The sequence below is a fragment of the Odontesthes bonariensis genome, chromosome 19 (assembly GCF_027942865.1).
Source record: "Odontesthes bonariensis isolate fOdoBon6 chromosome 19, fOdoBon6.hap1, whole genome shotgun sequence".
Lineage (NCBI taxonomy): Eukaryota > Metazoa > Chordata > Actinopteri > Atheriniformes > Atherinopsidae > Odontesthes > Odontesthes bonariensis.
Window position 1 is genome coordinate 206,064 of NC_134524.1, and position 22,559 is coordinate 228,622.

Sequence of the window (22,559 nt, forward strand, 5' to 3'; positions counted from 1 at the left end):
CGTTGAGTGGTTGCACATTCTCCTACATAGGAAGAACAGAGCACCCTGTTTCTCACAGTTCCCTTTAATTACTTTTATTTATTTATTTATTTATTTATTAATTTGAATGAAGTAGTTTTATATTCTTCCATCCTTGTGCCATCATCACCCTCCGGTCAGCTGTCAGGGCAGCACAATGAGCCGGCTCTGGTTTCTGGTCCACTGATGACGTCATCAGAACCTGACCGTAACCTGTCAGGATGACGTCACCGCTGTGCGCCAGAAGGGGGGGGTGACGCGCCGCTCTGACGCTCCCAGCAGTCAGGAAGAGGAGGAGGAAGAAGAAGTAAAGAGTGGCGCTCCGTTAGCAAGGTGAGGATGTTTTAAAGATGTTCACACATGTTCAGGCTCGCTCACCTGCGCTCTCTGTTTGCGCGTGCCCGTCGGCCGCGGCTCGGTTCTGGTCCGGTGTCGGTTACCCGCTCATGACGTCATCCCGCTGTACGTTAGCTCCTCGGTGCTGTCTTTAGCCTCCTGGAGGATAGCTCTCAGGCTAACGGTAAACAAGCTTCCATTATCGGACACGCCGAACCATCGGTGATGTTGTTGGCCGAACCTGGGCCGAACCATCGGTGCTGTTGTGGCCCGAACCAGGGCCGAACCATTGCGGCTCGGTGCTGGTGTGGACCGAGCCGGTCCAGGTCCAGGTCCAGTCCCAGAGCAGTGCGGTGCGGGCGGGGTAGAAGGCAGCACCAGACTCCATTCAGAAAACAGTCGATTTAAAGTGACTGGTTCGCTGGCGGACCCTGTTTGGTGACTGAGAGGCTCAGGGCTAGCGGACCCTGTTTGATGACTGAGAGGTTCAGGACTAGCGGACCCTGTTTGATGACTGAGAGGTTCAGGACTAGCGGACCCTGTTTGATGACTGAGAGGTTCAGGACTAGCGGACCCTGTTTGATGACTGAGAGGCTCAGGACTATGCGGACCCTGTTTGATGACTGAGAGGTTCAGGACTAGCGGACCCTGTTTGGTGACTGAGAGGTTCAGGACTAGCGGACCCTGTTTGATGACTGAGAGGTTCAGGACTAGCGGACCCTGTTTGGTGACTGAGAGGCTCAGGACTAGCGGACCCAGTTTGATGACTGAGAGGTTCGGGACTAGCGGACCCTGTTTGATGACTGAGAGGTTCGGGACTAGCGGACCCTGTTTGGTGACTGAGAGGCTCAGGACTAGCGGACCCTGTTTGGTGACTGAGAGGTTCGGGACTGGCGGACCCTGTTCGGTGACTGAGAGGCTCAGGACTAGCGGACCCTGTTTGATGACTGAGAGGCTCAGGACTAGCGGACCCTGTTTGGTGACTGAGAGGTTCAGGACTAGCGGACCCTGTTTGATGACTGAGAGGTTCAGGACTAGCGGACCCTGTTTGATGACTGAGAGGTTCAGGACTAGCGGACCCTGTTTGATGACTGAGAGGTTCAGGACTAGCGGACCCTGTTTGATGACTGAGAGGTTCAGGACTAGCGGACCCAGTTTGATGACTGAGAGGCTCAGGACTAGCGGACCCTGTTTGATGACTGAGAGGCTCAGGACTAGCGGACCCTGTTTGATGACTGAGAGGTTCAGGGCTAGCGGACCCTGTTTGGTGACTGAGAGGTTCAGGACTAGCGGACCCTGTTTGATGACTGAGAGGTTCAGGACTAGCGGACCCTGTTTGATGACTGAGAGGTTCAGGACTAGCGGACCCAGTTTGATGACTGAGAGGTTCAGGACTAGCGGACCCTGTTTGGTGACTGAGAGGTTCAGGACTAGCGGACCCAGTTTGATGACTGAGAGGTTCAGGACTAGCGGACCCTGTTTGGTGACTGAGAGGTTCAGGACTAGCGGACCCTGTTTGATGACTGAGAGGCTCAGGACTAGCGGACCCTGTTTGATGACTGAGAGGCTCAGGACTAGCGGACCCTGTTTGTTCTGGTCCAGACCCGGCGGCAGAGACAAGCTATTGGACGGGCATTTAAATGAGTAGGGGGGGCGCCCTAGCGGGGGGTGTGGGGGTCCTCCCCCAGAAAAATTTGGTATTTCTTAGATGCAGTTTTCTGCATTTTAACCGAATTGTGGGCCCCGTTTCAGCCCAATAAGGAACTGTCCTTTTGTTACCAAATACGTGACGATTCCATTATTTGAAGGGACAGTTGGCAACTCGTTTAGGCAGCCCTGGCAAACACATCACGCTTCCTTTAAAGTAGGCATTCGGAGACATCTCGAAGCCTGCACAGTTTAATCCACTCTGTATAATCATCGGTGCATAAATTGAACGCAAAGCCCAGATCACGTTTGCCCCTTTCTAGTCGCCATTAATACTAATAACACAACGAGCAAACAGGAGCGCAACAACAACAGCAACGCCCACGCACGGCCACAGTGAATTCAGACTGGCGCTGAGCCGACATCAGAACGCATTTGAACATGTAGTTCAGGGTCGGACTGGGAAAAAAAATCGGGCCTGGCAATTTTCCCCGGGACCAGCCCCCCTCAGTATTAATTAGTATCTCCAATCTAATTAAATAGAAATAAAAAACGAGCACAGACCGCTCAGTCAATGGCATGTACCCATAGAAAAAATACACACCCAACACACAACCTGACTATCGGCTGCTAACAACCATGATCAGTAACCTACACAAACCCAGACACGTAATGGCTCGGCGGCCAGCAATCGGATAAACCAACGAAGTGAATCAATCCTGTGAAAGAATGAAAACAAGTGAATGAAACCTGCACTCACCCATTATGAAGTTAACTCTGCCAGCCCCATACTCTTGCCCCTGCTCAGCTAACTCCTTGACGTCGGGTATGGTGGGTAACGTTACGGCGGCTAGCATTAGCAACGAGGCTGCTAGGCTTGCTAAATCGGTAAGCATTAGGCTACTGAAGAAAGCTAGTCTTTTTAGTTGCATTATATTATCATCTTTCTTCTCGGCTATAACCTTTGTTTACGGCCACTGGCCCTAACCTGACGCGTTAGCTTAGCTGTCAAATCACCGGAAGTTTTCACCGGAAGTACTGGCGCACACACAAAAGCTCTCTCCAGACATATCTTTCTTTCACTCCGCCCAGATGAAATTTAATGCCACTCTTCGAAAATCAGAGAAATTTAAGACATTTTACAGGCATGCAAACTTGCCACCTTTCGGCGAAATTCGCCGTTTTGAAATCAAAATGAGTCATTCTTCTGAATCGCGTAGATCCGAGGAGAAAAAAAAAATGGGGGGGGGTGAGCATGTCAACTAGCGAGTGGAACTGTGAACCTCAAAACTACACTAGACCTATCACCGCCGCTCTCTTCTCGTGACAACAAATGACTGACAAGCGTGGCGTGTGAGAGAAGCACTATCACCAATCAGAAGTGAGGAGGGCAAACCCCTATTCCCCCCCCCCCCCCCCCCCGGACCCCACACGGTGGAAATTGCGACAAGGACAGGTAGGGATTAATGTTTACAGTTGTTAACTTCTGAAGCTAAAATGCTACAATGTCCTGAAATAGTCTTCATAACGAATTGTGTCGTTAGATCAATTAATGTGCTTTTAATAGTGTCTTTAATACAAGTGTCGGCTAAATGTCTTGATAACAGACTTGAAATAGTCTACAATTCCTCGATATTTCACCGCCTCACAGAACTCCGTTTGTGTTAGTGCTACTCGAGGTAACTGTAGAGTGGCTAACTAGCGCCTCCAACACAAGTTCAGGGCTTTGCTAATACTTTTAGCCAATGTCAATGGAGACCTTAATTGTCGCCGGACTTGGCTTTTTAACGAGGTATGCCCCTTCATAATACCCTCCGATAATCACGGAAAGGGAACATTTTGCCCATTTGAGGAGGTCGTTTCATTCGTCGTGAGTTTATCAATGCAGAGTCCGGAGAGCTCTGCCACAGGTCGTATTTGAGAGTGCGACCCCCATCCCCTCGCTGTTCGCCCACACCCCCGTTGATGATGACAGCCTACAGGTGCACTCCTGTTCATCCAGTATGATGCACCATCAATCGAAGTTAAAAGGGGCACAATGTAGGATTACGTAGTGCTCGGGGCATGCATGTCTCAAAACTTACACTGTCATGAAAAAATGCCGTTTAACTAAGCTTGCCGCGAGAATGTTTTTCATGTTAGAGTGCCAGCTGTCGATACAAATTTGTCTCTGGCGGTGCGTCAGGTGAATTGCTGATATAAGTTTTTCCCGTGGAGCTCGTTTGGCTCGGCATGCCAAACGGTCACTTTCATGGTTTAATGACAGCGGACCGCGAAAGTGGTCGGGAGTAGGGCTGGGTATCACCGCCAAGTTCCTGGATCGATTCGATTTTGATTCTTAGGGCTTTAAATCGATTAATCACGATTCGATTCGATCCGAATCGGTTCCATCTGCTTCTCTTGGTGCCAGGATTTAACCTCAAAATGTTGCATTTTGACATCAATATTTCAAAGGGCTGTGGCTTGATAGGGTTAACAGATTGTTACATTATATTAGTAACACCTGAAGCCACCCAGTGGAAAGAAGTATTAGCAAGATTTTACACTATATTCAACGTGACAGCCTACTTAATTAAATACATTTGTAGGAGCCATTTTAGTCTCACCTATAGGTAGGTTTTAGTGTAGTTTTAGATTTAGCCACTTGGGGGAGCGCTTCCTTTATGGTAGCTAACTTAGTTCTAGGTATAATTACAGGTGCCCAGAATTAGTGGGTTGATGACTGCTTGGACTGGGGAACACATGGTTCTTACCGTAGCCGTGTGGATTGGAACCAGTAACTTCATGAAAAAAATCATTCATGAAAAAAAAATAAATCGATCTCATGCCCTACAAATCGATTATGCAAATTTTAAATGAAATCGATCCAAAATCGATTTAATCGATTTTTTTTTACCCAGCCCTAGTCGGGAGAGTTATCGTTCAGGCTATTACTAAGCATAGGCTGTCTTGGGGCAGTAATTAATTAAACTTTTAATCCTACATACTTGTAGTATCCCTTTAAGGACCATGGGACTAACTTTTTCGTTAAATTTAATGTAATTAAATGTATGATACTACAGTTAAATGCTTTTGAAGACCTGTGATGTTATATATCAAACACATAATAGTACAGTAAATGCAATTGATAGGCCTACTGTACCTATAAATTCATCTTTTATGCTGCACAGCTGTTCTCTACTTAATGCAAATGGGACATATTGTATATTTTATAATATATATTTTGTATAATTTACAACTTAATGCGTCTCATGTTTCCGCTTTTCCGCGCGTGCCGTGTGTCCGTGTACCCTTGTCACCTTTTTCACCCCTGAGCAGTTTGCATGCCTGATTTTAAGACCTTAAAAAACGTGTTTTTTATTTAAGACTTTTAGATCGTGTCCCCTCATGCACTGCAGTGTTTGAGGCAATCTCCGGTCAAACGTCAAAGTGAACCCAGGGGGGGCACGCCGGCGTGGATGGGGGGGCAATGCCCGCGAGTGCCCCCCCCGTGGCGCCGGCGCTGTTCTGGTCACACAGCAGAACCGGGTGGGGCTAAAAGACGGTGCCCCTCCCCCAGTAACTGAGATGTGGAAACACCGAAACACCACCTTTATTTCAGGTTGGTGCAGATAAATACCACCGCCGGTCCTCTGAGCTGTGGTTGCTCTGTCAGTTGGTGTGTTTTCTGGCTGTTTATCATCTTTTAGGAGTCATTTTGGGGCCTTACGGTGGTTTTCTGCCCCTCTGCATCCCCAAGTGTGTGTTTTCCACCTGTAAAGCCTCCAAAGGGTCCGTTAACATGCAGGTCTAGTGAAAACTCTGAGTTTATTAACCCTGAAATGAGAGAAACTCTGAGTTTATTAACCTGAGATGAGAGAAACTCTGAGTTTATTAACCCTAAAATGAGAGAAACTCTGAGTTTATTAACCCTGAAATGAGAGAAACTCTGAGTTTATTAACCTGAGATGAGAGAAACTCTGAGTTTATTAACCCTGAAATGAGAGAAACTCTGAGTTTATTAACCCTGAAATGAGAGAAACTCTGAGTTTATTAACCCTGAAATGAGAGAAACTCTGAGTTTATTAACCTGAGATGAGAGAAACTCTGAGTTTATTAACCCTGAAATGAGGGAAACTGAGTTTATTAACCCTGAAATGAGAGAAACTCTGAGTTTATTAACCCTAAAATGAGAGAAACTCTGAGTTTATTAACCCTAAAATGAGAGAAACTCTGAGTTTATTAACCCTAAAATGAGGGAAACTCTGAGTTTATTAACCTGAAATGAGAGAAACTCTGTGTTTATTTAACCTGAAATGATGGAAACTCTGAGTTTATTAACCTGAGATGAGAGAAACTCTGAGTTTATTAACCCTAAAATGAGAGAAACTCTGAGTTTATTAACCTGAAATGAGAGAAACTCTTTAGTTTATTAACCCTGAAATGAGAGAAACTCTGAGTTTATTAACCTGAAATGAGGGAAACTCTGAGTTTATTAACCTGAAATGAGAGAAACTCTTTAGTTTATTAACCTGAAATGAGAGAAACTCTGAGTTTATTAACCTGAAATGAGGGAAACTCTGAGTTTATTAACCTGAAATGAGAGAAACTCTTTAGTTTATTAACCCTGAAATGAGAGAAACTCTGAGTTTATTAACCTGAAATGAGGGAAACTCTGAGTTTATTAACCTGAAATGAGAGAAACTCTTTAGTTTATTAACCCTAAAATGAGAGAAACTCTGAGTTTATTAACCTGAAATGAGGGAAACTCTGAGTTTATTTAACCTGAAATGAGAGAAACTCTTTAGTTTATTAACCCTAAAATGAGAGAAACTCTGAGTTTATTAACCCTAAAATGAGAGAAACTCTTTAGTTTATTAACCCTGAAATGAGAGAAACTCTGAGTTTATTAACCTGAAATGAGGGAAACTCTGAGTTTATTAACCTGAAATGAGAGAAACTCTTTAGTTTATTAACCCTAAAATGAGAGAAACTCTGAGTTTATTAACCCTAAAATGAGAGAAACTCTTTAGTTTATTAACCCTGAAATGAGGGAAACTCTGAGTTTATTAACCTGAAATGAGGGAAACTCTGAGTTTATTAACCCTGAAATGAGAGAAACTCTGAGTTTATTAACCTGAAATGAGAGAAACTCTGAGTTTATTAACCCTAAAATGAAAGAAACTCTTTAGTTTATTAACCCTAAAATGAGAGAAACTCTGAGTTTATTAACCCTGAAATGAGGGAAACTCTGAGTTTATTAACCCTAAAATGAGAGAAACTCTGAGTTTATTAACCCTAAAATGAGAGAAACTCTGAGTTTATTAACCCTAAAATGAGAGAAACTCTTTAGTTTATTAACCCTAAAATGAGGGAAACTCTGAGTTTATTAACCTTGAAATGAGGGAAACTCTGAGTTTTTTAACCCTGAAATGAGAGAAACTCTGAGTTTATTAACCTGAGATGAGGGAAACTCTGAGTTTTTTAACCCTGAAATGAGAGAAACTCTGAGTTTTTTAACCTGAAATGAGAGAAACTCTGAGTTTATTAACCCTGAAATGAGAGAAACTCTGAGTTTATTAACCTTGAAATGAGGGAAACTCTGAGTTTATTATCCCTGAAATGAGGGAAACTCTGAGTTTATTAACCCTAAAATGAAAGAAACTCTTTAGTTTATTAACCCTAAAATGAGAGAAACTCTGAGTTTATTAACCCTGAAATGAGGGAAACTCTGAGTTTATTAACCCTAAAATGAGAGAAACTCTGAGTTTATTAACCCTAAAATGAGAGAAACTCTTTAGTTTATTAACCCTAAAATGAGGGAAACTCTGAGTTTATTAACCTTGAAATGAGGGAAACTCTGAGTTTATTAACCCTAAAATGAGGGAAACTCTGAGTTTATTAACCTGAAATGAGAGAAACTCTGAGTTTATTAAGCCTGAAATGAGAGAAACTCTGTGTTTATTTAACCTGAAATGATGGAAACTCTGTGTTTATTTAACCTGAAATGATGGAAACTCTGAGTTTATTAACCCTGAAATGAGAGAAACTCTGAGTTTATTAACCCTAAAATGAGAGAAACTCTGAGTTTATTAACCTGAGATGAGAGAAACTCTGAGTTTATTAACCCTAAAATGAGAGAAACTCTGAGTTTATTAACCCTAAAATGAGAGAAACTCTGAGTTTATTAACCTGAAATGAGGGAAACTCTGAGTTTATTAACCTGAAATGAGAGAAACTCTTTAGTTTATTAACCCTGAAATGAGGGAAACTCTGAGTTTATTAACCTGAAATGAGAGAAACTCTTTAGTTTATTAACCCTGAAATGAGGGAAACTCTGAGTTTATTAACCCTAAAATGAGAGAAACTCTGAGTTTATTAACCCTAAAATGAGAGAAACTCTTTAGTTTATTAACCCTAAAATGAGGGAAACTCTGAGTTTATTAACCTTGAAATGAGGGAAACTCTGAGTTTATTAACCCTGAAATGAGGGAAACTCTGAGTTTATTAACCCTAAAATGAGAGAAACTCTGAGTTTATTAACCCTAAAATGAAAGAAACTCTTTAGTTTATTAACCCTAAAATGAGAGAAACTCTGAGTTTATTAACCCTGAAATGAGGGAAACTCTGAGTTTATTAACCCTGAAATGAGGGAAACTCTGAGTTTATTAACCCTGAAATGAGGGAAACTCTGAGTTTATTAACCCTAAAATGAGAGAAACTCTGAGTTTATTAACCCTGAAATGAGGGAAACTCTGAGTTTATTAACCCTGAAATGAGAGAAACTCTGAGTTTATTAACCCTAAAATGAGAGAAACTCTGAGTTTATTAACCCTAAAATGAGAGAAACTCTTTAGTTTATTAACCCTAAAATGAGGGAAACTCTGAGTTTATTAACCTTGAAATGAGGGAAACTCTGAGTTTTTTAACCCTGAAATGAGAGAAACTCTGAGTTTTTTAACCTGAAATGAGAGAAACTCTGAGTTTATTAACCCTGAAATGAGAGAAACTCTGAGTTTATTAACCTTGAAATGAGGGTAACTCTGAGTTTATTATCCCTGAAATGAGGGAAACTCTGAGTTTATTAACCCTAAAATGAAAGAAACTCTTTAGTTTATTAACCCTAAAATGAGAGAAACTCTGAGTTTATTAACCCTGAAATGAGGGAAACTCTGAGTTTATTAACCCTAAAATGAGAGAAACTCTTTAGTTTATTAACCCTAAAATGAGGGAAACTCTGAGTTTATTAACCTTGAAATGAGGGAAACTCTGAGTTTATTAACCCTGAAATGAGGGAAACTCTGAGTTTATTAACCCTAAAATGAGAGAAACTCTGAGTTTATTAACCCTAAAATGAGAGAAACTCTGAGTTTATTAACCCTAAAATGAGAGAAACTCTTTAGTTTATTAACCCTAAAATGAGGGAAACTCTGAGTTTATTAACCTTGAAATGAGGGAAACTCTGAGTTTATTAACCCTAAAATGAGAGAAACTCTGAGTTTATTAACCTGAAATGAGGGAAACTCTGAGTTTATTTAACCTGAAATGAGAGAAACTCTTTAGTTTATTAACCCTAAAATGAGAGAAACTCTGAGTTTATTAACCTGAAATGAGAGAAACTCTGAGTTTATTAACCTGAAATGAGAGAAACTCTGAGTTTATTAAGCCTGAAATGAGAGAAACTCTGTGTTTATTTAACCTGAAATGATGGAAACTCTGTGTTTATTTAACCTGAAATGATGGAAACTCTGAGTTTATTAACCTGAGATGAGAGAAACTCTGAGTTTATTAACCCTAAAATGAGAGAAACTCTGAGTTTATTAACCTGAAATGAGAGAAACTCTTTGGTTTATTAACCCTGAAATGAGAGAAACTCTGAGTTTATTAACCTGAAATGAGGGAAACTCTGAGTTTATTAACCTGAAATGAGAGAAACTCTGAGTTTATTAAGCCTGAAATGAGGGAAACTCTGAGTTTATTAACCTGAAATGAGAGAAACTCTGTGTTTATTTAACCTGAAATGATGGAAACTCTGAGTTTATTAACCTGAGATGAGAGAAACTCTGAGTTTATTAACCCTAAAATGAGAGAAACTCTGAGTTTATTAACCTGAAATGAGGGAAACTCTGAGTTTATTTAACCTGAAATGAGAGAAACTCTTTAGTTTATTAACCCTAAAATGAGAGAAACTCTGAGTTTATTAACCTGAAATGAGAGAAACTCTTTAGTTTATTAACCCTGAAATGAGAGAAACTCTGAGTTTATTAACCTGAAATGAGGGAAACTCTGAGTTTATTAACCTGAAATGAGAGAAACTCTTTAGTTTATTAACCCTAAAATGAGAGAAACTCTGAGTTTATTAACCTGAAATGAGGGAAACTCTGAGTTTATTTAACCTGAAATGAGAGAAACTCTTTAGTTTATTAACCCTAAAATGAGAGAAACTCTGAGTTTATTAACCTGAAATGAGAGAAACTCTTTAGTTTATTAACCCTGAAATGAGAGAAACTCTGAGTTTATTAACCTGAAATGAGGGAAACTCTGAGTTTATTAACCTGAAATGAGAGAAACTCTTTAGTTTATTAACCCTAAAATGAGAGAAACTCTTTAGTTTATTAACCCTGAAATGAGGGAAACTCTGAGTTTATTAACCTGAAATGAGGGAAACTCTGAGTTTATTAACCCTAAAATGAGAGAAACTCTGAGTTTATTAACCTGAAATGAGAGAAACTCTGAGTTTATTAACCCTAAAATGAAAGAAACTCTTTAGTTTATTAACCCTAAAATGAGGGAAACTCTGAGTTTATTAACCTGAGATGAGGGAAACTCTGAGTTTATTAACCCTGAAATGAGGGAAACTCTGAGTTTATTAACCCTGAAATGAGGGAAACTCTGAGTTTATTAACCCTAAAATGAGAGAAACTCTGAGTTTATTAACCCTAAAATGAGAGAAACTCTGAGTTTATTAACCCTAAAATGAGAGAAACTCTTTAGTTTATTAACCCTAAAATGAGGGAAACTCTGAGTTTATTAACCTTGAAATGAGGGAAACTCTGAGTTTTTTAACCCTGAAATGAGAGAAACTCTGAGTTTTTTAACCTGAAATGAGAGAAACTCTGAGTTTATTAACCCTGAAATGAGAGAAACTCTGAGTTTATTAACCTTGAAATGAGGGAAACTCTGAGTTTATTATCCCTGAAATGAGGGAAACTCTGAGTTTATTAACCCTAAAATGAAAGAAACTCTGAGTTTATTAACCCTAAAATGAGAGAAACTCTTTAGTTTATTAACCCTAAAATGAGAGAAACTCTTTAGTTTATTAACCCTAAAATGAAAGAAACTCTTTAGTTTATTAACCCTAAAATGAGAGAAACTCTGAGTTTATTAACCCTGAAATGAGGGAAACTCTGAGTTTATTAACCCTAAAATGAGAGAAACTCTGAGTTTATTAACCCTGAAATGAGGGAAACTCTGAGTTTATTAATCCTGAAATGAGAGAAACTCTGAGTTTATTAACCTGAAATGAGAGAAACTCTGAGTTTATTAACCCTAAAATGAGGGAAACTCTGAGTTTATTAACCTTGAAATGAGGGAAACTCTGAGTTTTTTAACCCTGAAATGAGGGAAACTCTGAGTTTATTAACCCTGAAATGAGGGAAACTCTGAGTTTATTAACCCTAAAATGAGAGAAACTCTGAGTTTATTAACCCTAAAATGAGAGAAACTCTGAGTTTATTAACCCTAAAATGAGAGAAACTCTTTAGTTTATTAACCCTAAAATGAGGGAAACTCTGAGTTTATTAACCTTGAAATGAGGGAAACTCTGAGTTTTTTAACCCTGAAATGAGGGAAACTCTGAGTTTATTAACCCTGAAATGAGAGAAACTCTGAGTTTATTAACCCTGAAATGAGAGAAACTCTGAGTTTATTAACCTTGAAATGAGGGAAACTCTGAGTTTATTATCCCTGAAATGAGGGAAACTCTGAGTTTTTTAACCTGACATGAGAGAAACTCTGAGTTTATTAACCTTGAAATGAGGGAAACTCTGAGTTTATTATCCCTGAAATGAGGGAAACTCTGAGTTTTTTAACCCTGAAATGAGAGAAACTGAGTTTATTAACCCTAAAATGAGGGAAACTCTGAGTTTATTTAACCTGAAATGAGAGAAACTCTGAGTTTATTTAACCTGAAATGAGAGAAACTCTGAGTTTATTTAACCTGAAATGAGAGAAACTGAGTTTATTAACCTGAAATGAGGGAAACTGAGTTTATTTAACCGGAAATGAGGGAAACTGAGTTTATTTAACCGGAAATGAGGGAAACTCTGAGTTTTCCGTTTCCCAAAGGGAGGTAACTCAACCCAGAGAAAGAGGGGTAACTCTAGCCCAGGGGTCCCCAAACTTTTTTTGGTGGGGGCCACATCAACTTTCCTTTCTGTGATGGGGGGGCAGAGGTCAGTCTATAACAGGAAGTGATGTGGACCAGTATTATTGTGGAGATTATAATGATTATTTGTTGCAGCTGCACTTCGCTTGGCCTTGGCGCCACCTGTTGGTCTGCAAAAAAAAGTAATAAAAAGTCTTCACGTGTTTATTTGAAGTACCACAAATACTCTTTTTATTTAGTGATACGAAGGGAGAGAAAATAGGACCAAGCCATTGCTCGGTCTGCACTTCGGTCTGTACTTCGGTCTGCACTTCGGTCTGCACTTCGGTCTACACTTCGGTCTACACTTCGGTCTGCACTTCGGTCTGCACTTCGGTCTGCACTTCGGTCTACACTTCGGTCTGCACTTCGGTCTGTACTTCGGTCTGCACTTCGGTCTGCACTTCGGTCTGCACTTCGGTCTGCACTTCGGTCTACACTTCGGTCTGCACTTCGGTCTGCACTTCGGTCTGCACTTCGGTCTGTACTTCGGTCTGTACTTCGGTCTGCACTTCGGTCTGCACTTCGGTGTGTACTTCGGTCTGTACTTCGGTCTGCACTTCGGTCTACACTTCGGTCTGCACTTCGGTCTGCACTTCGGTGTGTACTTCGGTCTGTACTTCGGTCTGCACTTCGGTCTACACTTCGGTCTGCACTTCGGTCTGCACTTCGGTCTGCACTTCGGTCTACACTTCGGTCTGCACTTCGGTCTGTACTTCGGTCTGTACTTCGGTCTGCACTTCGGTCTGCACTTCGGTGTGTACTTCGGTCTGTACTTCGGTCTGCACTTCGGTCTGCACTTCGGTGTGTACTTCGGTCTACACTTCGGTCTGCACTTCGGTCTGTACTTCGGTCTGTACTTCGGTCTGCACTTCGGTCTGCACTTCGGTGTGTACTTCGGTCTGTACTTCGGTCTGCACTTCGGTCTGCACTTCGGTCTGCACTTCGGTCTGCACTTCGGTCTGTACTTCGGTCTGCACTTCGGTCTGCACTTCGGTCTGCACTTCGGTCTGCACTTCGGTCTGTACTTCGGTCTACACTTCGGTCTGCACTTCGGTCTGCACTTCGGTCTGCACTTCGGTCTGCACTTCGGTCTGCACGGCAGGCAGCATGCATGACCCTTGCAGAGTCAGGTTTCATTAGGAACTCAGCCAGATGTTGGTGGGTTTTTTTTTGTTTTTTTACATATATATCTTTATTAGGTTGTCAATATACAATCCAAGATCAATCTGAAAGGATACATTTCACCTATTTTTCCCCTTTTAGAACTCCCACAATCACCTCCACCAACGTAGTCACATTTACTTGACTTAGTCACATAACAATGGGTAATAATGCTAATAAGCAAACACAACTCTATCCCCACCCCAAAGAAAAAAAAGGGGGGAGGTATGGGGTGAACAGGAAAAATAAATAAATAAATAATGATAATAATAATAAAAGTAATAATAATAATAGTAATAGTAGTAATAATAATAATAGTAATAATAGTAGTAAAAATAATAATAATGATAATAATAATTATAAAAGGGAACATTCAGAGGAGTCCAAACAGCACAAATACGCTATGACCACCACTACATTGAATCATAGACACACTGGCTTCTTACAGAACTCTGACAGGATATATATACACACCATCTTAATTAGCACCAACCATCCTCATCATTAATCATCTAGAGAAGGAATGGAATCGATCAAAGAAAGAATGGGATTCCAAGTTTTATAGAATTTGTCAGAGCACCCCCTGATACTGTACTTGTAAGTATAGGAATGACATTAAGTCCTTTCGCCAAGAGTTAGGGGAGGGAGGATCTTATCCTTCCAATGAAGTAAAATACGTCTACGAGCTACCAAAGATGTAAAAGCGATACAATTATTTTCCCTGTTGGTGAAGAGTGTGAAATCTTCAGGCTCACCAAAGATGGAGGTTAAAGGGCTCGAAGGCACTGGCTTGTTTAGAGCTTTTGAAAGAGGATTGTAAAAGGAGGACCAATAAGAGCTCAATCTCAGACAAGAAAAAAACATATGTGTATGACTAGCTGATGACAGAAAGCATGTTGGTGTGTTTTTGACCAGTTTGAAAGTTCTTTCTGAGGTCATTGTGCTCTTCTTGTGTCTTCACGTTGACTTTGTGGTTGTTGTTTCCTATTTGCTGATATCTGGACATGTCTTTAATCTTTAATTTGAACACCTGTTTGTTCAGGTAGTCATGGAGACTGCTGTTACCATGGACAACCATGCCGACGTTGCCATGGGGAATAAGACAGAGGTGGAGGACACGCCCCCCTCTGCTGACAAAGACCTGCCCAAAGCCACCGCCGCCCATCAGCCACGCCGCCGCACCTTAGCAAGGCGGAGCCAGAAAGGAAAGAGGCGGGGCACCGCGGAGAAGAGGCGGGCCACAGTTGAAAAGAGGCGGGGCCATAAGCAAAAGAGGCGGGGCCAGGAGGAGAAGAAGGAGGGGGTGACGGTGAAGAGGACGTGGAGCGGCGGGAAGCGGCGCTGGGACAAGAAGCACTACTGCGTGTTCTGCCGGCGGCCTCAGGTGAAGATCGCTCGCCACCTGCTGAGGAAGCACGCCGACGAACAGGAAGTGGTGGCCGCCAGCGGCCTCCCGCCGGGCTCCAAGAAGCGCCACCTGCTGCTGGAACACCTGCGCTGCAGGGGCAACTACCTGCACAACATCGAGGTTGGTTTACCCGTAGATGTCTATAGAATGGCTAGATGTGTTACGTCTAGGGATGGGAATCGAAAACCGGTTTCTCATTGAGAACTGGTTCCCAGTGTTTCAATTCCTTGGAATCGTTTGGCGATTTTGCAAACGATTCCCTTATCGATTCCAGTGGGCGCGAATGACGTCACCACGCAACGTTGCGTGGCGAGTCCAGCGCAGCCAGCAGCCAACAGTAAACATGGCGCCCAAGCTGTACAAACGCTCGAAAGTTTGGTTACACATCCCTAAAAAAGACGACAACAGGGCAACTTGCAAAGTGAATATTTCACCAAAGGGAGAAAATACTACCAACATGCAATAACTATGAATGAATGTCGCGTTTTCGATCCGCTCCGGACTAACGTTGGTGAATCTGAACCCAGCAGCGTTAGCAACGTTAGCATGTCTTCGGCTAACACTGCAGGTAACTAACTAACAAACTAACAAACACTGCCTATCATGTTAGCACCATTTGCCTGATTGTAAAAGCTGCTGTTAGTAACGGTTAAGGTTAAATGAATGCCTTCTCAGGCATTACATTTAGATGAAATCATGAGAGACAGAGCCTGACTGGCTCAGAGCCAGAGGCTGGTGGTACTACCCCCAGTTCACCTCTACCTCCAGCTTCTCCTTTCACCAGAGCAGGAAGAGTTAAATTACCCAGGCCAGGATAGACCAATGTGGACCTCACCGTTGTTGGGTTTGTGAGGTCACGACTCGTGTTACTTCTAAACTAAACAAAGTTGATGCTAATCGACCGGTTTGTTGTCCTTTTTCTCCAAATGAGAATCGATAAGGGAACCGACAAAGAACCGAATCGTTAAGCAGAATCGAAAATGGAATTGGAATCGTAAAAATCTTATCAATTCCCATCCCTATCTATGGGTTTACCTGTTGGCTCACCTGTGTGTGCTCACCTGAGACTGCCTCATCTCACTTCCTGTCTGTCTGTCAGGTGATCCGGCAGGGCAGTGGCGAGATCATCCCGTGGCGTCAGCCCTCAGAAGAGGTCGATGCCAGGAACTACCTGCCCTGCCCTCTCTGCCTGGGCTTCTTCCTCCGGGCCGACCTCTGGAAGCATCAGGTGTCCTGCCGGAAGAAGCTCGCCATCGACCCTTCCAAGTACCCCGTCTCTTTGGCGGAGACGAGCTGCACCGCCAACGCCGACTCCACGACGAGTGAGCCTTCCTGCGACCCTGCAGATTCCACAGAGGACGCACCTGTGGATCCCCCCACAGCAGCGACCACGAACCAAAGCTCTGAGCCCGATCTGGACCAGAACCTGACCCCGGACTCTGCCGGGAACCAGCCCAGGAAGCGGACCCGAGTCCAGGCCGCGGCGTCACGCCTTCTGCCGATCTCAAGTGGAGCGTCGGAGAGCTGCAGCGAGATTCTGCATCGCATGAACCAGGACAGCGTGTCCTATGAGGTCTGTCCACCTGTACACCTGTTCACCTGTACACCTGTACACCTGTACACCTGTTCACCTGTTCACCTGTACACCTGTACACTTGTTCACCTGTACACCTGTAAACCTGTACACCTGTTCACCTGTTCACCTGTACACCTGTACACCTGTACACCTGTTCACCTGTTCACCTGTACACCTGTACACCTGTACACCTGTTCACCTGTTCACCTGTACACCTGTACACCTGTTCACCTGTTCACCTGTACACCTGTTCACCTGTACACCTGTACACCTGTTCACCTGTTCACCTGTACACCTGTTCACCTGTACACCTGTACACCTGTTCACCTGTACACCTGTACACTTGTTCACCTGTACACCTGTACACCTGTTCACCTGTACACCTGTTCACCTGTTCACCTGTACACCTGTTCACCTGTACATCTGTTCACCTGTTCACCTGTACACCTGTACACATGTTCACCTGTTCACCTGTACACCTGTAAACCTATACACCTGTTCACCTGTACACCTGTACACCTGTACACATGTTCACCTGTTCACCTGTTCACCTGTACACCTGTAAACCTTTACACTTGTTCACATGTACACCTGTACTCCTGTACACCTGTTCACCTGTTCACCTGTACACCTGTTCACATGTACACCTGTACACCTGTTCAACTGTTCACCTGTACACCTGTACACCTGTACACTTGTTCACCTGTACACCTGTACACCTGTTCACCTGTTCACCTGTACACCTGTTCACATGTACACCTGTTCACCTGTACACCTGTTCACATGTACACTTATACACCTGTACACCTGTACACCTGTTCACCTGTACACCTGTACACCTGTTCAAATGTACACTTATACACCTGTACACCTGTACACCTGTTCACCTGTACACCTGTTCACCTGTTCACCTGTACACCTGTTCACATGTACACCTGTTCACCTGTACACTTGTACACCTGTTCACCTGTACACCTGTACACCTGTTCACCTGTTCACCTGTTCACCTGTACACCTGTTCACATGTACACCTGTTCACCTGTACACTTGTACACCTGTACACCTGTACACCTGTTCACCTGTACACCTGTACACCTGTTCAAATGTACACTTATACACCTGTACACCTGTACACCTGTTCACCTGTACACCTGTTCACCTGTTCACCTGTACACCTGTTCACATGTACACCTGTTCACCTGTACACTTGTACACCTGTTCACCTGTACACCTGTACACCTGTTCACCTGTTCACCTGTTCACCTGTACACCTGTTCACCTGTACACCTGTTCACCTGTACACCTGTTCACATGTACACCTGTTCACCTGTACACTTGTACACCTGTTCCCCTTCAAAGGTGAAATCCGATTGGCTGATCTGTAAGTATGGAAACAAACTGATGGGGAACCAGGACGGCAGCCAGAGGCGGTACGACTACGTCAGCCAGAAGCTGAGGGAGCTGGGCAGGTTACTGCTGGCTGCTAAGTCCCTGGACTCTGGGATCCAGACCCTGCAGGACCTCCTGGCTCCGGGTCGCCTCAGCCTGGCGCTGTCGGCCGCCAGGAAGGCGGCGGGGTACCGCTGGAGCCGCCCGCCGCTGTCGGTGAAGACCACGCTGAAGACGGTCTGCGAGATCGCCATCGGAGAGAGTCTGCAGGACGGCGACTGGGAGGCCGCCGCCAAGACCACCGACTTCTACCACATGCTGGGAAGGGAGTGGGACAACCTGGGGCTGCAGAACCCGGGTCCAGAAGAAGGTGAGACCCCGAGTCTGCGCCGTCCCGACCGAAACGTGGGAGTAGAGCCGGCATGGATTGATCTTTGGATCGTTTTTTCTCTGTAGATGTTTCAGAAGGAGGAGCTAAAGCGAAGAAACGGCCGGTCCAGTCGAGAAATGAGAAGGACCCGAGACCAGATGGTGAGTTCTGACTTCACTGTGGGTCCAGAAACTACTGATCATAAACCAGAACCAGTCCAGCTGTAGGTCCATAAACCTGTCCTAAGTTTAGTCTCTGACCTGAAGAACAAAGCTTATCCCTCACCTGTCCTAAACCTGCTCCGCACCTGTTGGTGCACCTGGTTCAGGTAAATCCAGGCCCAGGTAAATCCAGGCCCAGGTAAATCCCGGCCCAGGTAAATCCAGGCCCAGGTAAATCCAGACCCAGGTAAATCCTGGCCCAGGTAAATCCAGGCCCAGGTAAATCCAGGTCCAGGTGCACCTGGTTCAGGTAAATCCCGGCCCAGGTAAATCCCGGCCCAAGTAAATCCAGGCCCAGGTAAATCTAGGCCCAGGTAAATCCAGGTCCAGGTGCACCTGGTTCAGGTAAATCCTGGCCCAGGTAAATCCCGGCCCAGGTAAATCCCGGCCCAAGTAAATCCAGGCCCAGGTAAATCTAGGCCCAGGTAAATCCAGGCCCAGGTGCACCAGGCCCAGGTAAATCCAGGCCCAGGTAAATCCCGGCCCAAATAAATCCCGGCCCAGGTAAATCCAGGCCCAGGTAAATCCTGGCCCAGGTAAATCCCGGCCCAGGTAAATCCAGGCCCAGGTAAATCCCAGCCCAGGTAAATCCAGGCCCAGGTAAATCCCAGCCCAGGTAAATCCAGGCCCAGGTAAATCCCAGCCCAGGTAAATCTAGGCCCAGGTAAATCCAGGCCCAGGTAAATCCCGGCCCAGGTAAATCCCGGCCCAGGTAAATCCCGGCCCAGGTAAATCAGGGCCCAGGTAAATCCAGGCCCAGGTAAATCCAGGCCTAGGTAAATCCCAGCCCAGGTGCACCTGCCTTGGATAGATGAAGGTGTTTATACTTTTAGCCTCTGATGAGGCGCCGATGACCCGGTCTGGACTCCAGAACCTCTGAGAACAACGTTTCAGAACTCAGAACATGCGCTGATGGTCCGTCTGTCTTTGCAGGTCCGCCCAAGAATGGCAGCACAAACCTAAACTCCGCGGTTCCTACCGAGTCCAGACTGCAGACCCCAGGTGCAGGTGAGTCCTGGGAGGCTCCTTGGAGTCCTGGGACGCAGCAAAGGTTCTGATCCGTCCGGTCTTAATGAGATCTGTTCTGTCTGCTGGTCTTTCAGGTACCGCGGCTCCCAAGAAAGTCCGCCGGCGTCCCTGGTCCTCCGCGGAGAAGGAGGCCATCTGGAGGCAGCTGGGAGTCCACGTTCTGGTCCAATCGGTGCCGGGGAAGGAGGTCTGTCAGCGTTGCCTGGACCTGGAGCCGGTTCTCAGAGGGCGGCACTGGAAGGACATCAAGAACCAGGTCCACAACCAAATCCAGAGCCAGAAGAAGCAGCAGTTCCACGCCCAGATGGACCTGGAGGAGAACCAGGAACACCAAGATCAGACTCAGAACCAGAAGAAGCAGCAGCTGCAACAGTACCAGGCCGAGATGGATCAGCAGGCCAAGGACCACACCCAGAACCAGAAGAAGCAGCCGTACCCGGCCCAGATGGACCAGGACGACCCTCAGAAGAGGCCGCAGTACCACGAGGACCACCAGGACCACCTGCACATCCACAAGAAACAGCTGTGCCATTCCAGACTGGAGCAGGACCAGGTTCTGAAGAAGCAGCTGTACCATCTGGACCAGCACCAGCTGCAGACCCTGGACCGGGACCCGTCTGTGCTGTCCCCTTACGGACCCGACGGGCCGCTCCGAGCTCACCCGCTGCTGGAGCGGGAGCCCGGCGTCGGCCAGTACCCGGTTCTGCACCGGGGCCCGGTACCACACATGGACCAGCTGCTGGCCCGGCCAGAGTGGACCGACGAGGCTCTGGTCCAGAACTACATCAGCAGGCCGCTGGGCCGGAACCTGCTGCAGGATGTTCCCCCAGGAGGCCCGCCGCCCGACCCGCACCCAGGACACGTCCACTTCTGACAGACTGGGTTCTGATCGGTCCTGAACCAGGAGCCTCTGGTTCTGATTGGTCTTGAACCAGGAGCCTCTGGTTCTGGTCCTTAACCAGGAGCCTTTGGTTCTGGTCCTTAACCAGGAGCCTCTGGTTCTGATCGGTCCTGAACCAGGAGCCTCTGGTTCTGATCCTTAACCAGGAGCCTTTGGTTCTGATCGGTCCTGAACCAGGAGCCTCTGGTTCTGGTCCTTAACCAGGAGCCTCTGGTTCTGATCGGTCCTGAACCAGGAGCCTCTGGTTCTGATTCTTAACCAGGAGCCTTTGGTTCTGATCGGTCAACCAGGAGTCTCTGGTTCTGATCGGTCCTGAACCAGGAGCCTTTGGTTCTGATCGGTCATGAACCAGGAGCCTCTGGTTCTGATTGGTCCTGAACCAGGAGCTTCTGGTTCTGATCGGTCCTGAACCAGGATCCTCTGGTTCTGATCGGTCCTGAACCAGGAGCCTTTGGTTCTGATTGGTCCTGAACCAGGATCCTCTGGTTCTGATCGGTCCTGAACCAGGAGCCTCTGGTTCTGGTCCTTAACCAGGAGCCTTTGGTTCTGATCGGTCCTGAACCAGGAGCCTTTGGTTCTGATCGGTCCTGATCGGTCCTGAACGAGGAGCCTCTGGTTCTGATCGGTCCTGATCGGTCCTGAACCAGGAGCCTCTGGTTCTGATCGCTCCTGAACCAGGAGCCTCTGGTTCTGATCGGTCCTGATCGGTCCTTAACCAGGAGCCTTTGGTTCTGGTCCTGAACCAGGAGCCTTTGGTTCTGATCGGTCCTGAACCAGGAGCATCTAGTTCTGATCGGTCCTGAACCAGGAGCCTCTGGTTCTGATCGGTCCTGATCCAGGAGCCTTTGGTTCTGGTCCTGAACCAGGAGCCTTTGGTTCTGATCGGTCCTGAACCAGGATCCTCTGGTTCTGATTGGTCCTGAACCAGAAGCCTTTGGTTCTGGTCCTGAACCAGGAGCCTTTGGTTCTGATCGGTCCTGAACCAGGATCCTCTGGTTCTGATTGGTCCTGAACCAGGAGCCTTTGGTTCTGATCGGTCCAGAACCAGGAGCCTCTGGTTCTGATCGGTCCTGATCCAGGAGCCTTTGGTTCTGGTCCTGAACCAGGAGCCTTTGGTTCTGATCGGTCCTGAACCAGGATCCTCTGGTTCTGATTGGTCCTGAACCAGGAGCCTTTGGTTCTGATCGGTCCAGAACCAGGAGCCTCTGGTTCTGATCGGTCCTGATCCAGGAGCCTTTGGTTCTGGTCCTGAACCAGGATCCTCTGGTTCTGATCGGTCCTGATCCAGGAGCCTTTGGTTCTGGTCCTGAACCAGGAGCCTTTGGTTCTGATTGGTCCTGAACCAGGATCCTCTGGTTCTGATCGGTCCTGATCCAGGAGCCTTTGGTTCTGGTCCTGAACCAGGATCCTCTGGTTCTGATCGGTCCTGATCCAGGAGCCTTTGGTTCTGGTCCTGAATCAGGAGCCTTTGGTTCTGATTGGTCCTGAACCAGGAGCCTCTGGTTCTGATCGGTCCTGAACCAGGAGCCGGACCCCATATTTTACCTGATCTGGACCCAGTCAGAGCAGAACCTCACAAACACTCGACAGTTGACATTGTGTTCGTGTCTGGTTCTGATCCAGGATATTTGGTCCTGGTTCCGGTCCTGGTCCTGGTCCTGGTTCTGGTTCTGGTTCTGGTTCTGCTACGGATGGATCATCACAGTCCTGCTCACATGTTTGTTTCTTTGTGTCTGATGAATAAACCTCTTTATTAAACGTGGCTTATTAAACGTGTTCTGTCGTCTTGTTCTCTGGAGAGGAGGAACCGGGTCAGAACCAGGTTCTGAACCGGGTTCTGAATTAACCATTTTAGAGGTTCCCCTGTGACATCAGAACCACTTGTAAGGGTTCTGCGGAGGTCTCCTGGACCGGATGAGTCTGACCCGGTTCTGACCCGGTTCTGACCTGGTTCTGACCCGGTTCTTTTCTGTTGGGTCTCATACAGCCACCCCGTTTAAAGGTTGATGACGTCATGCACTTTTGAAGCTGACAGCAGCTGTGAGAGACGTGAGTGACGTCATCCTCACGTGTCCCCTCATGGTAAAAACATAAA

The 22,559-nt window shown here is 45.6% G+C and overlaps 1 protein-coding gene across 3 annotated transcripts; it reads left to right on the plus strand.

Moving 5' to 3' along the window:
- The first annotated feature begins 249 nt into the window (after nucleotides 1-249).
- LOC142368986 (uncharacterized) lies at nucleotides 250-22,236 on the plus strand. 3 transcript variants are annotated; one of them, XM_075451207.1, is made up of 8 exons: nucleotides 257-351; nucleotides 5,368-5,602; nucleotides 14,613-15,098; nucleotides 16,078-16,551; nucleotides 17,914-18,313; nucleotides 18,400-18,474; nucleotides 19,468-19,542; nucleotides 19,638-22,236. In XM_075451207.1, the coding sequence occupies exons 3-8, from the start codon at nucleotides 14,619-14,621 to the stop codon at nucleotides 20,435-20,437; spliced, it is 2,304 nt and encodes a 767-aa protein (XP_075307322.1). In that variant the 5' UTR covers nucleotides 257-351; nucleotides 5,368-5,602; nucleotides 14,613-14,618; the 3' UTR covers nucleotides 20,438-22,236. The 3 variants fall into 3 exon arrangements, with proteins under 3 accessions (XP_075307321.1, XP_075307322.1, XP_075307323.1); XM_075451206.1 differs by lacking the exon at nucleotides 5,368-5,602 and having other exon boundaries at nucleotides 250-351; XM_075451208.1 differs by lacking the exons at nucleotides 257-351; nucleotides 5,368-5,602 and adding an exon at nucleotides 2,922-3,457.
- Nucleotides 22,237-22,559: the final 323 nt, after the last annotated feature.

Excerpts from the sequence above, each read along its gene's own strand:
- LOC142368986 (XM_075451206.1), top strand. The coding sequence starts at position 14,619 with ATGGAGACTGCTGTTACCATGGACAACCATGCCGACGTTGCCATGGGG. Across the intron at positions 18,314-18,399 it reads GAACCCGGGTCCAGAAGAAG|ATGTTTCAGAAGGAGGAGCT; the intron begins GTGAGACCCCGA and ends TTTTCTCTGTAG. Across the intron at positions 19,543-19,637 it reads ACTGCAGACCCCAGGTGCAG|GTACCGCGGCTCCCAAGAAA; the intron begins GTGAGTCCTGGG and ends CTGGTCTTTCAG.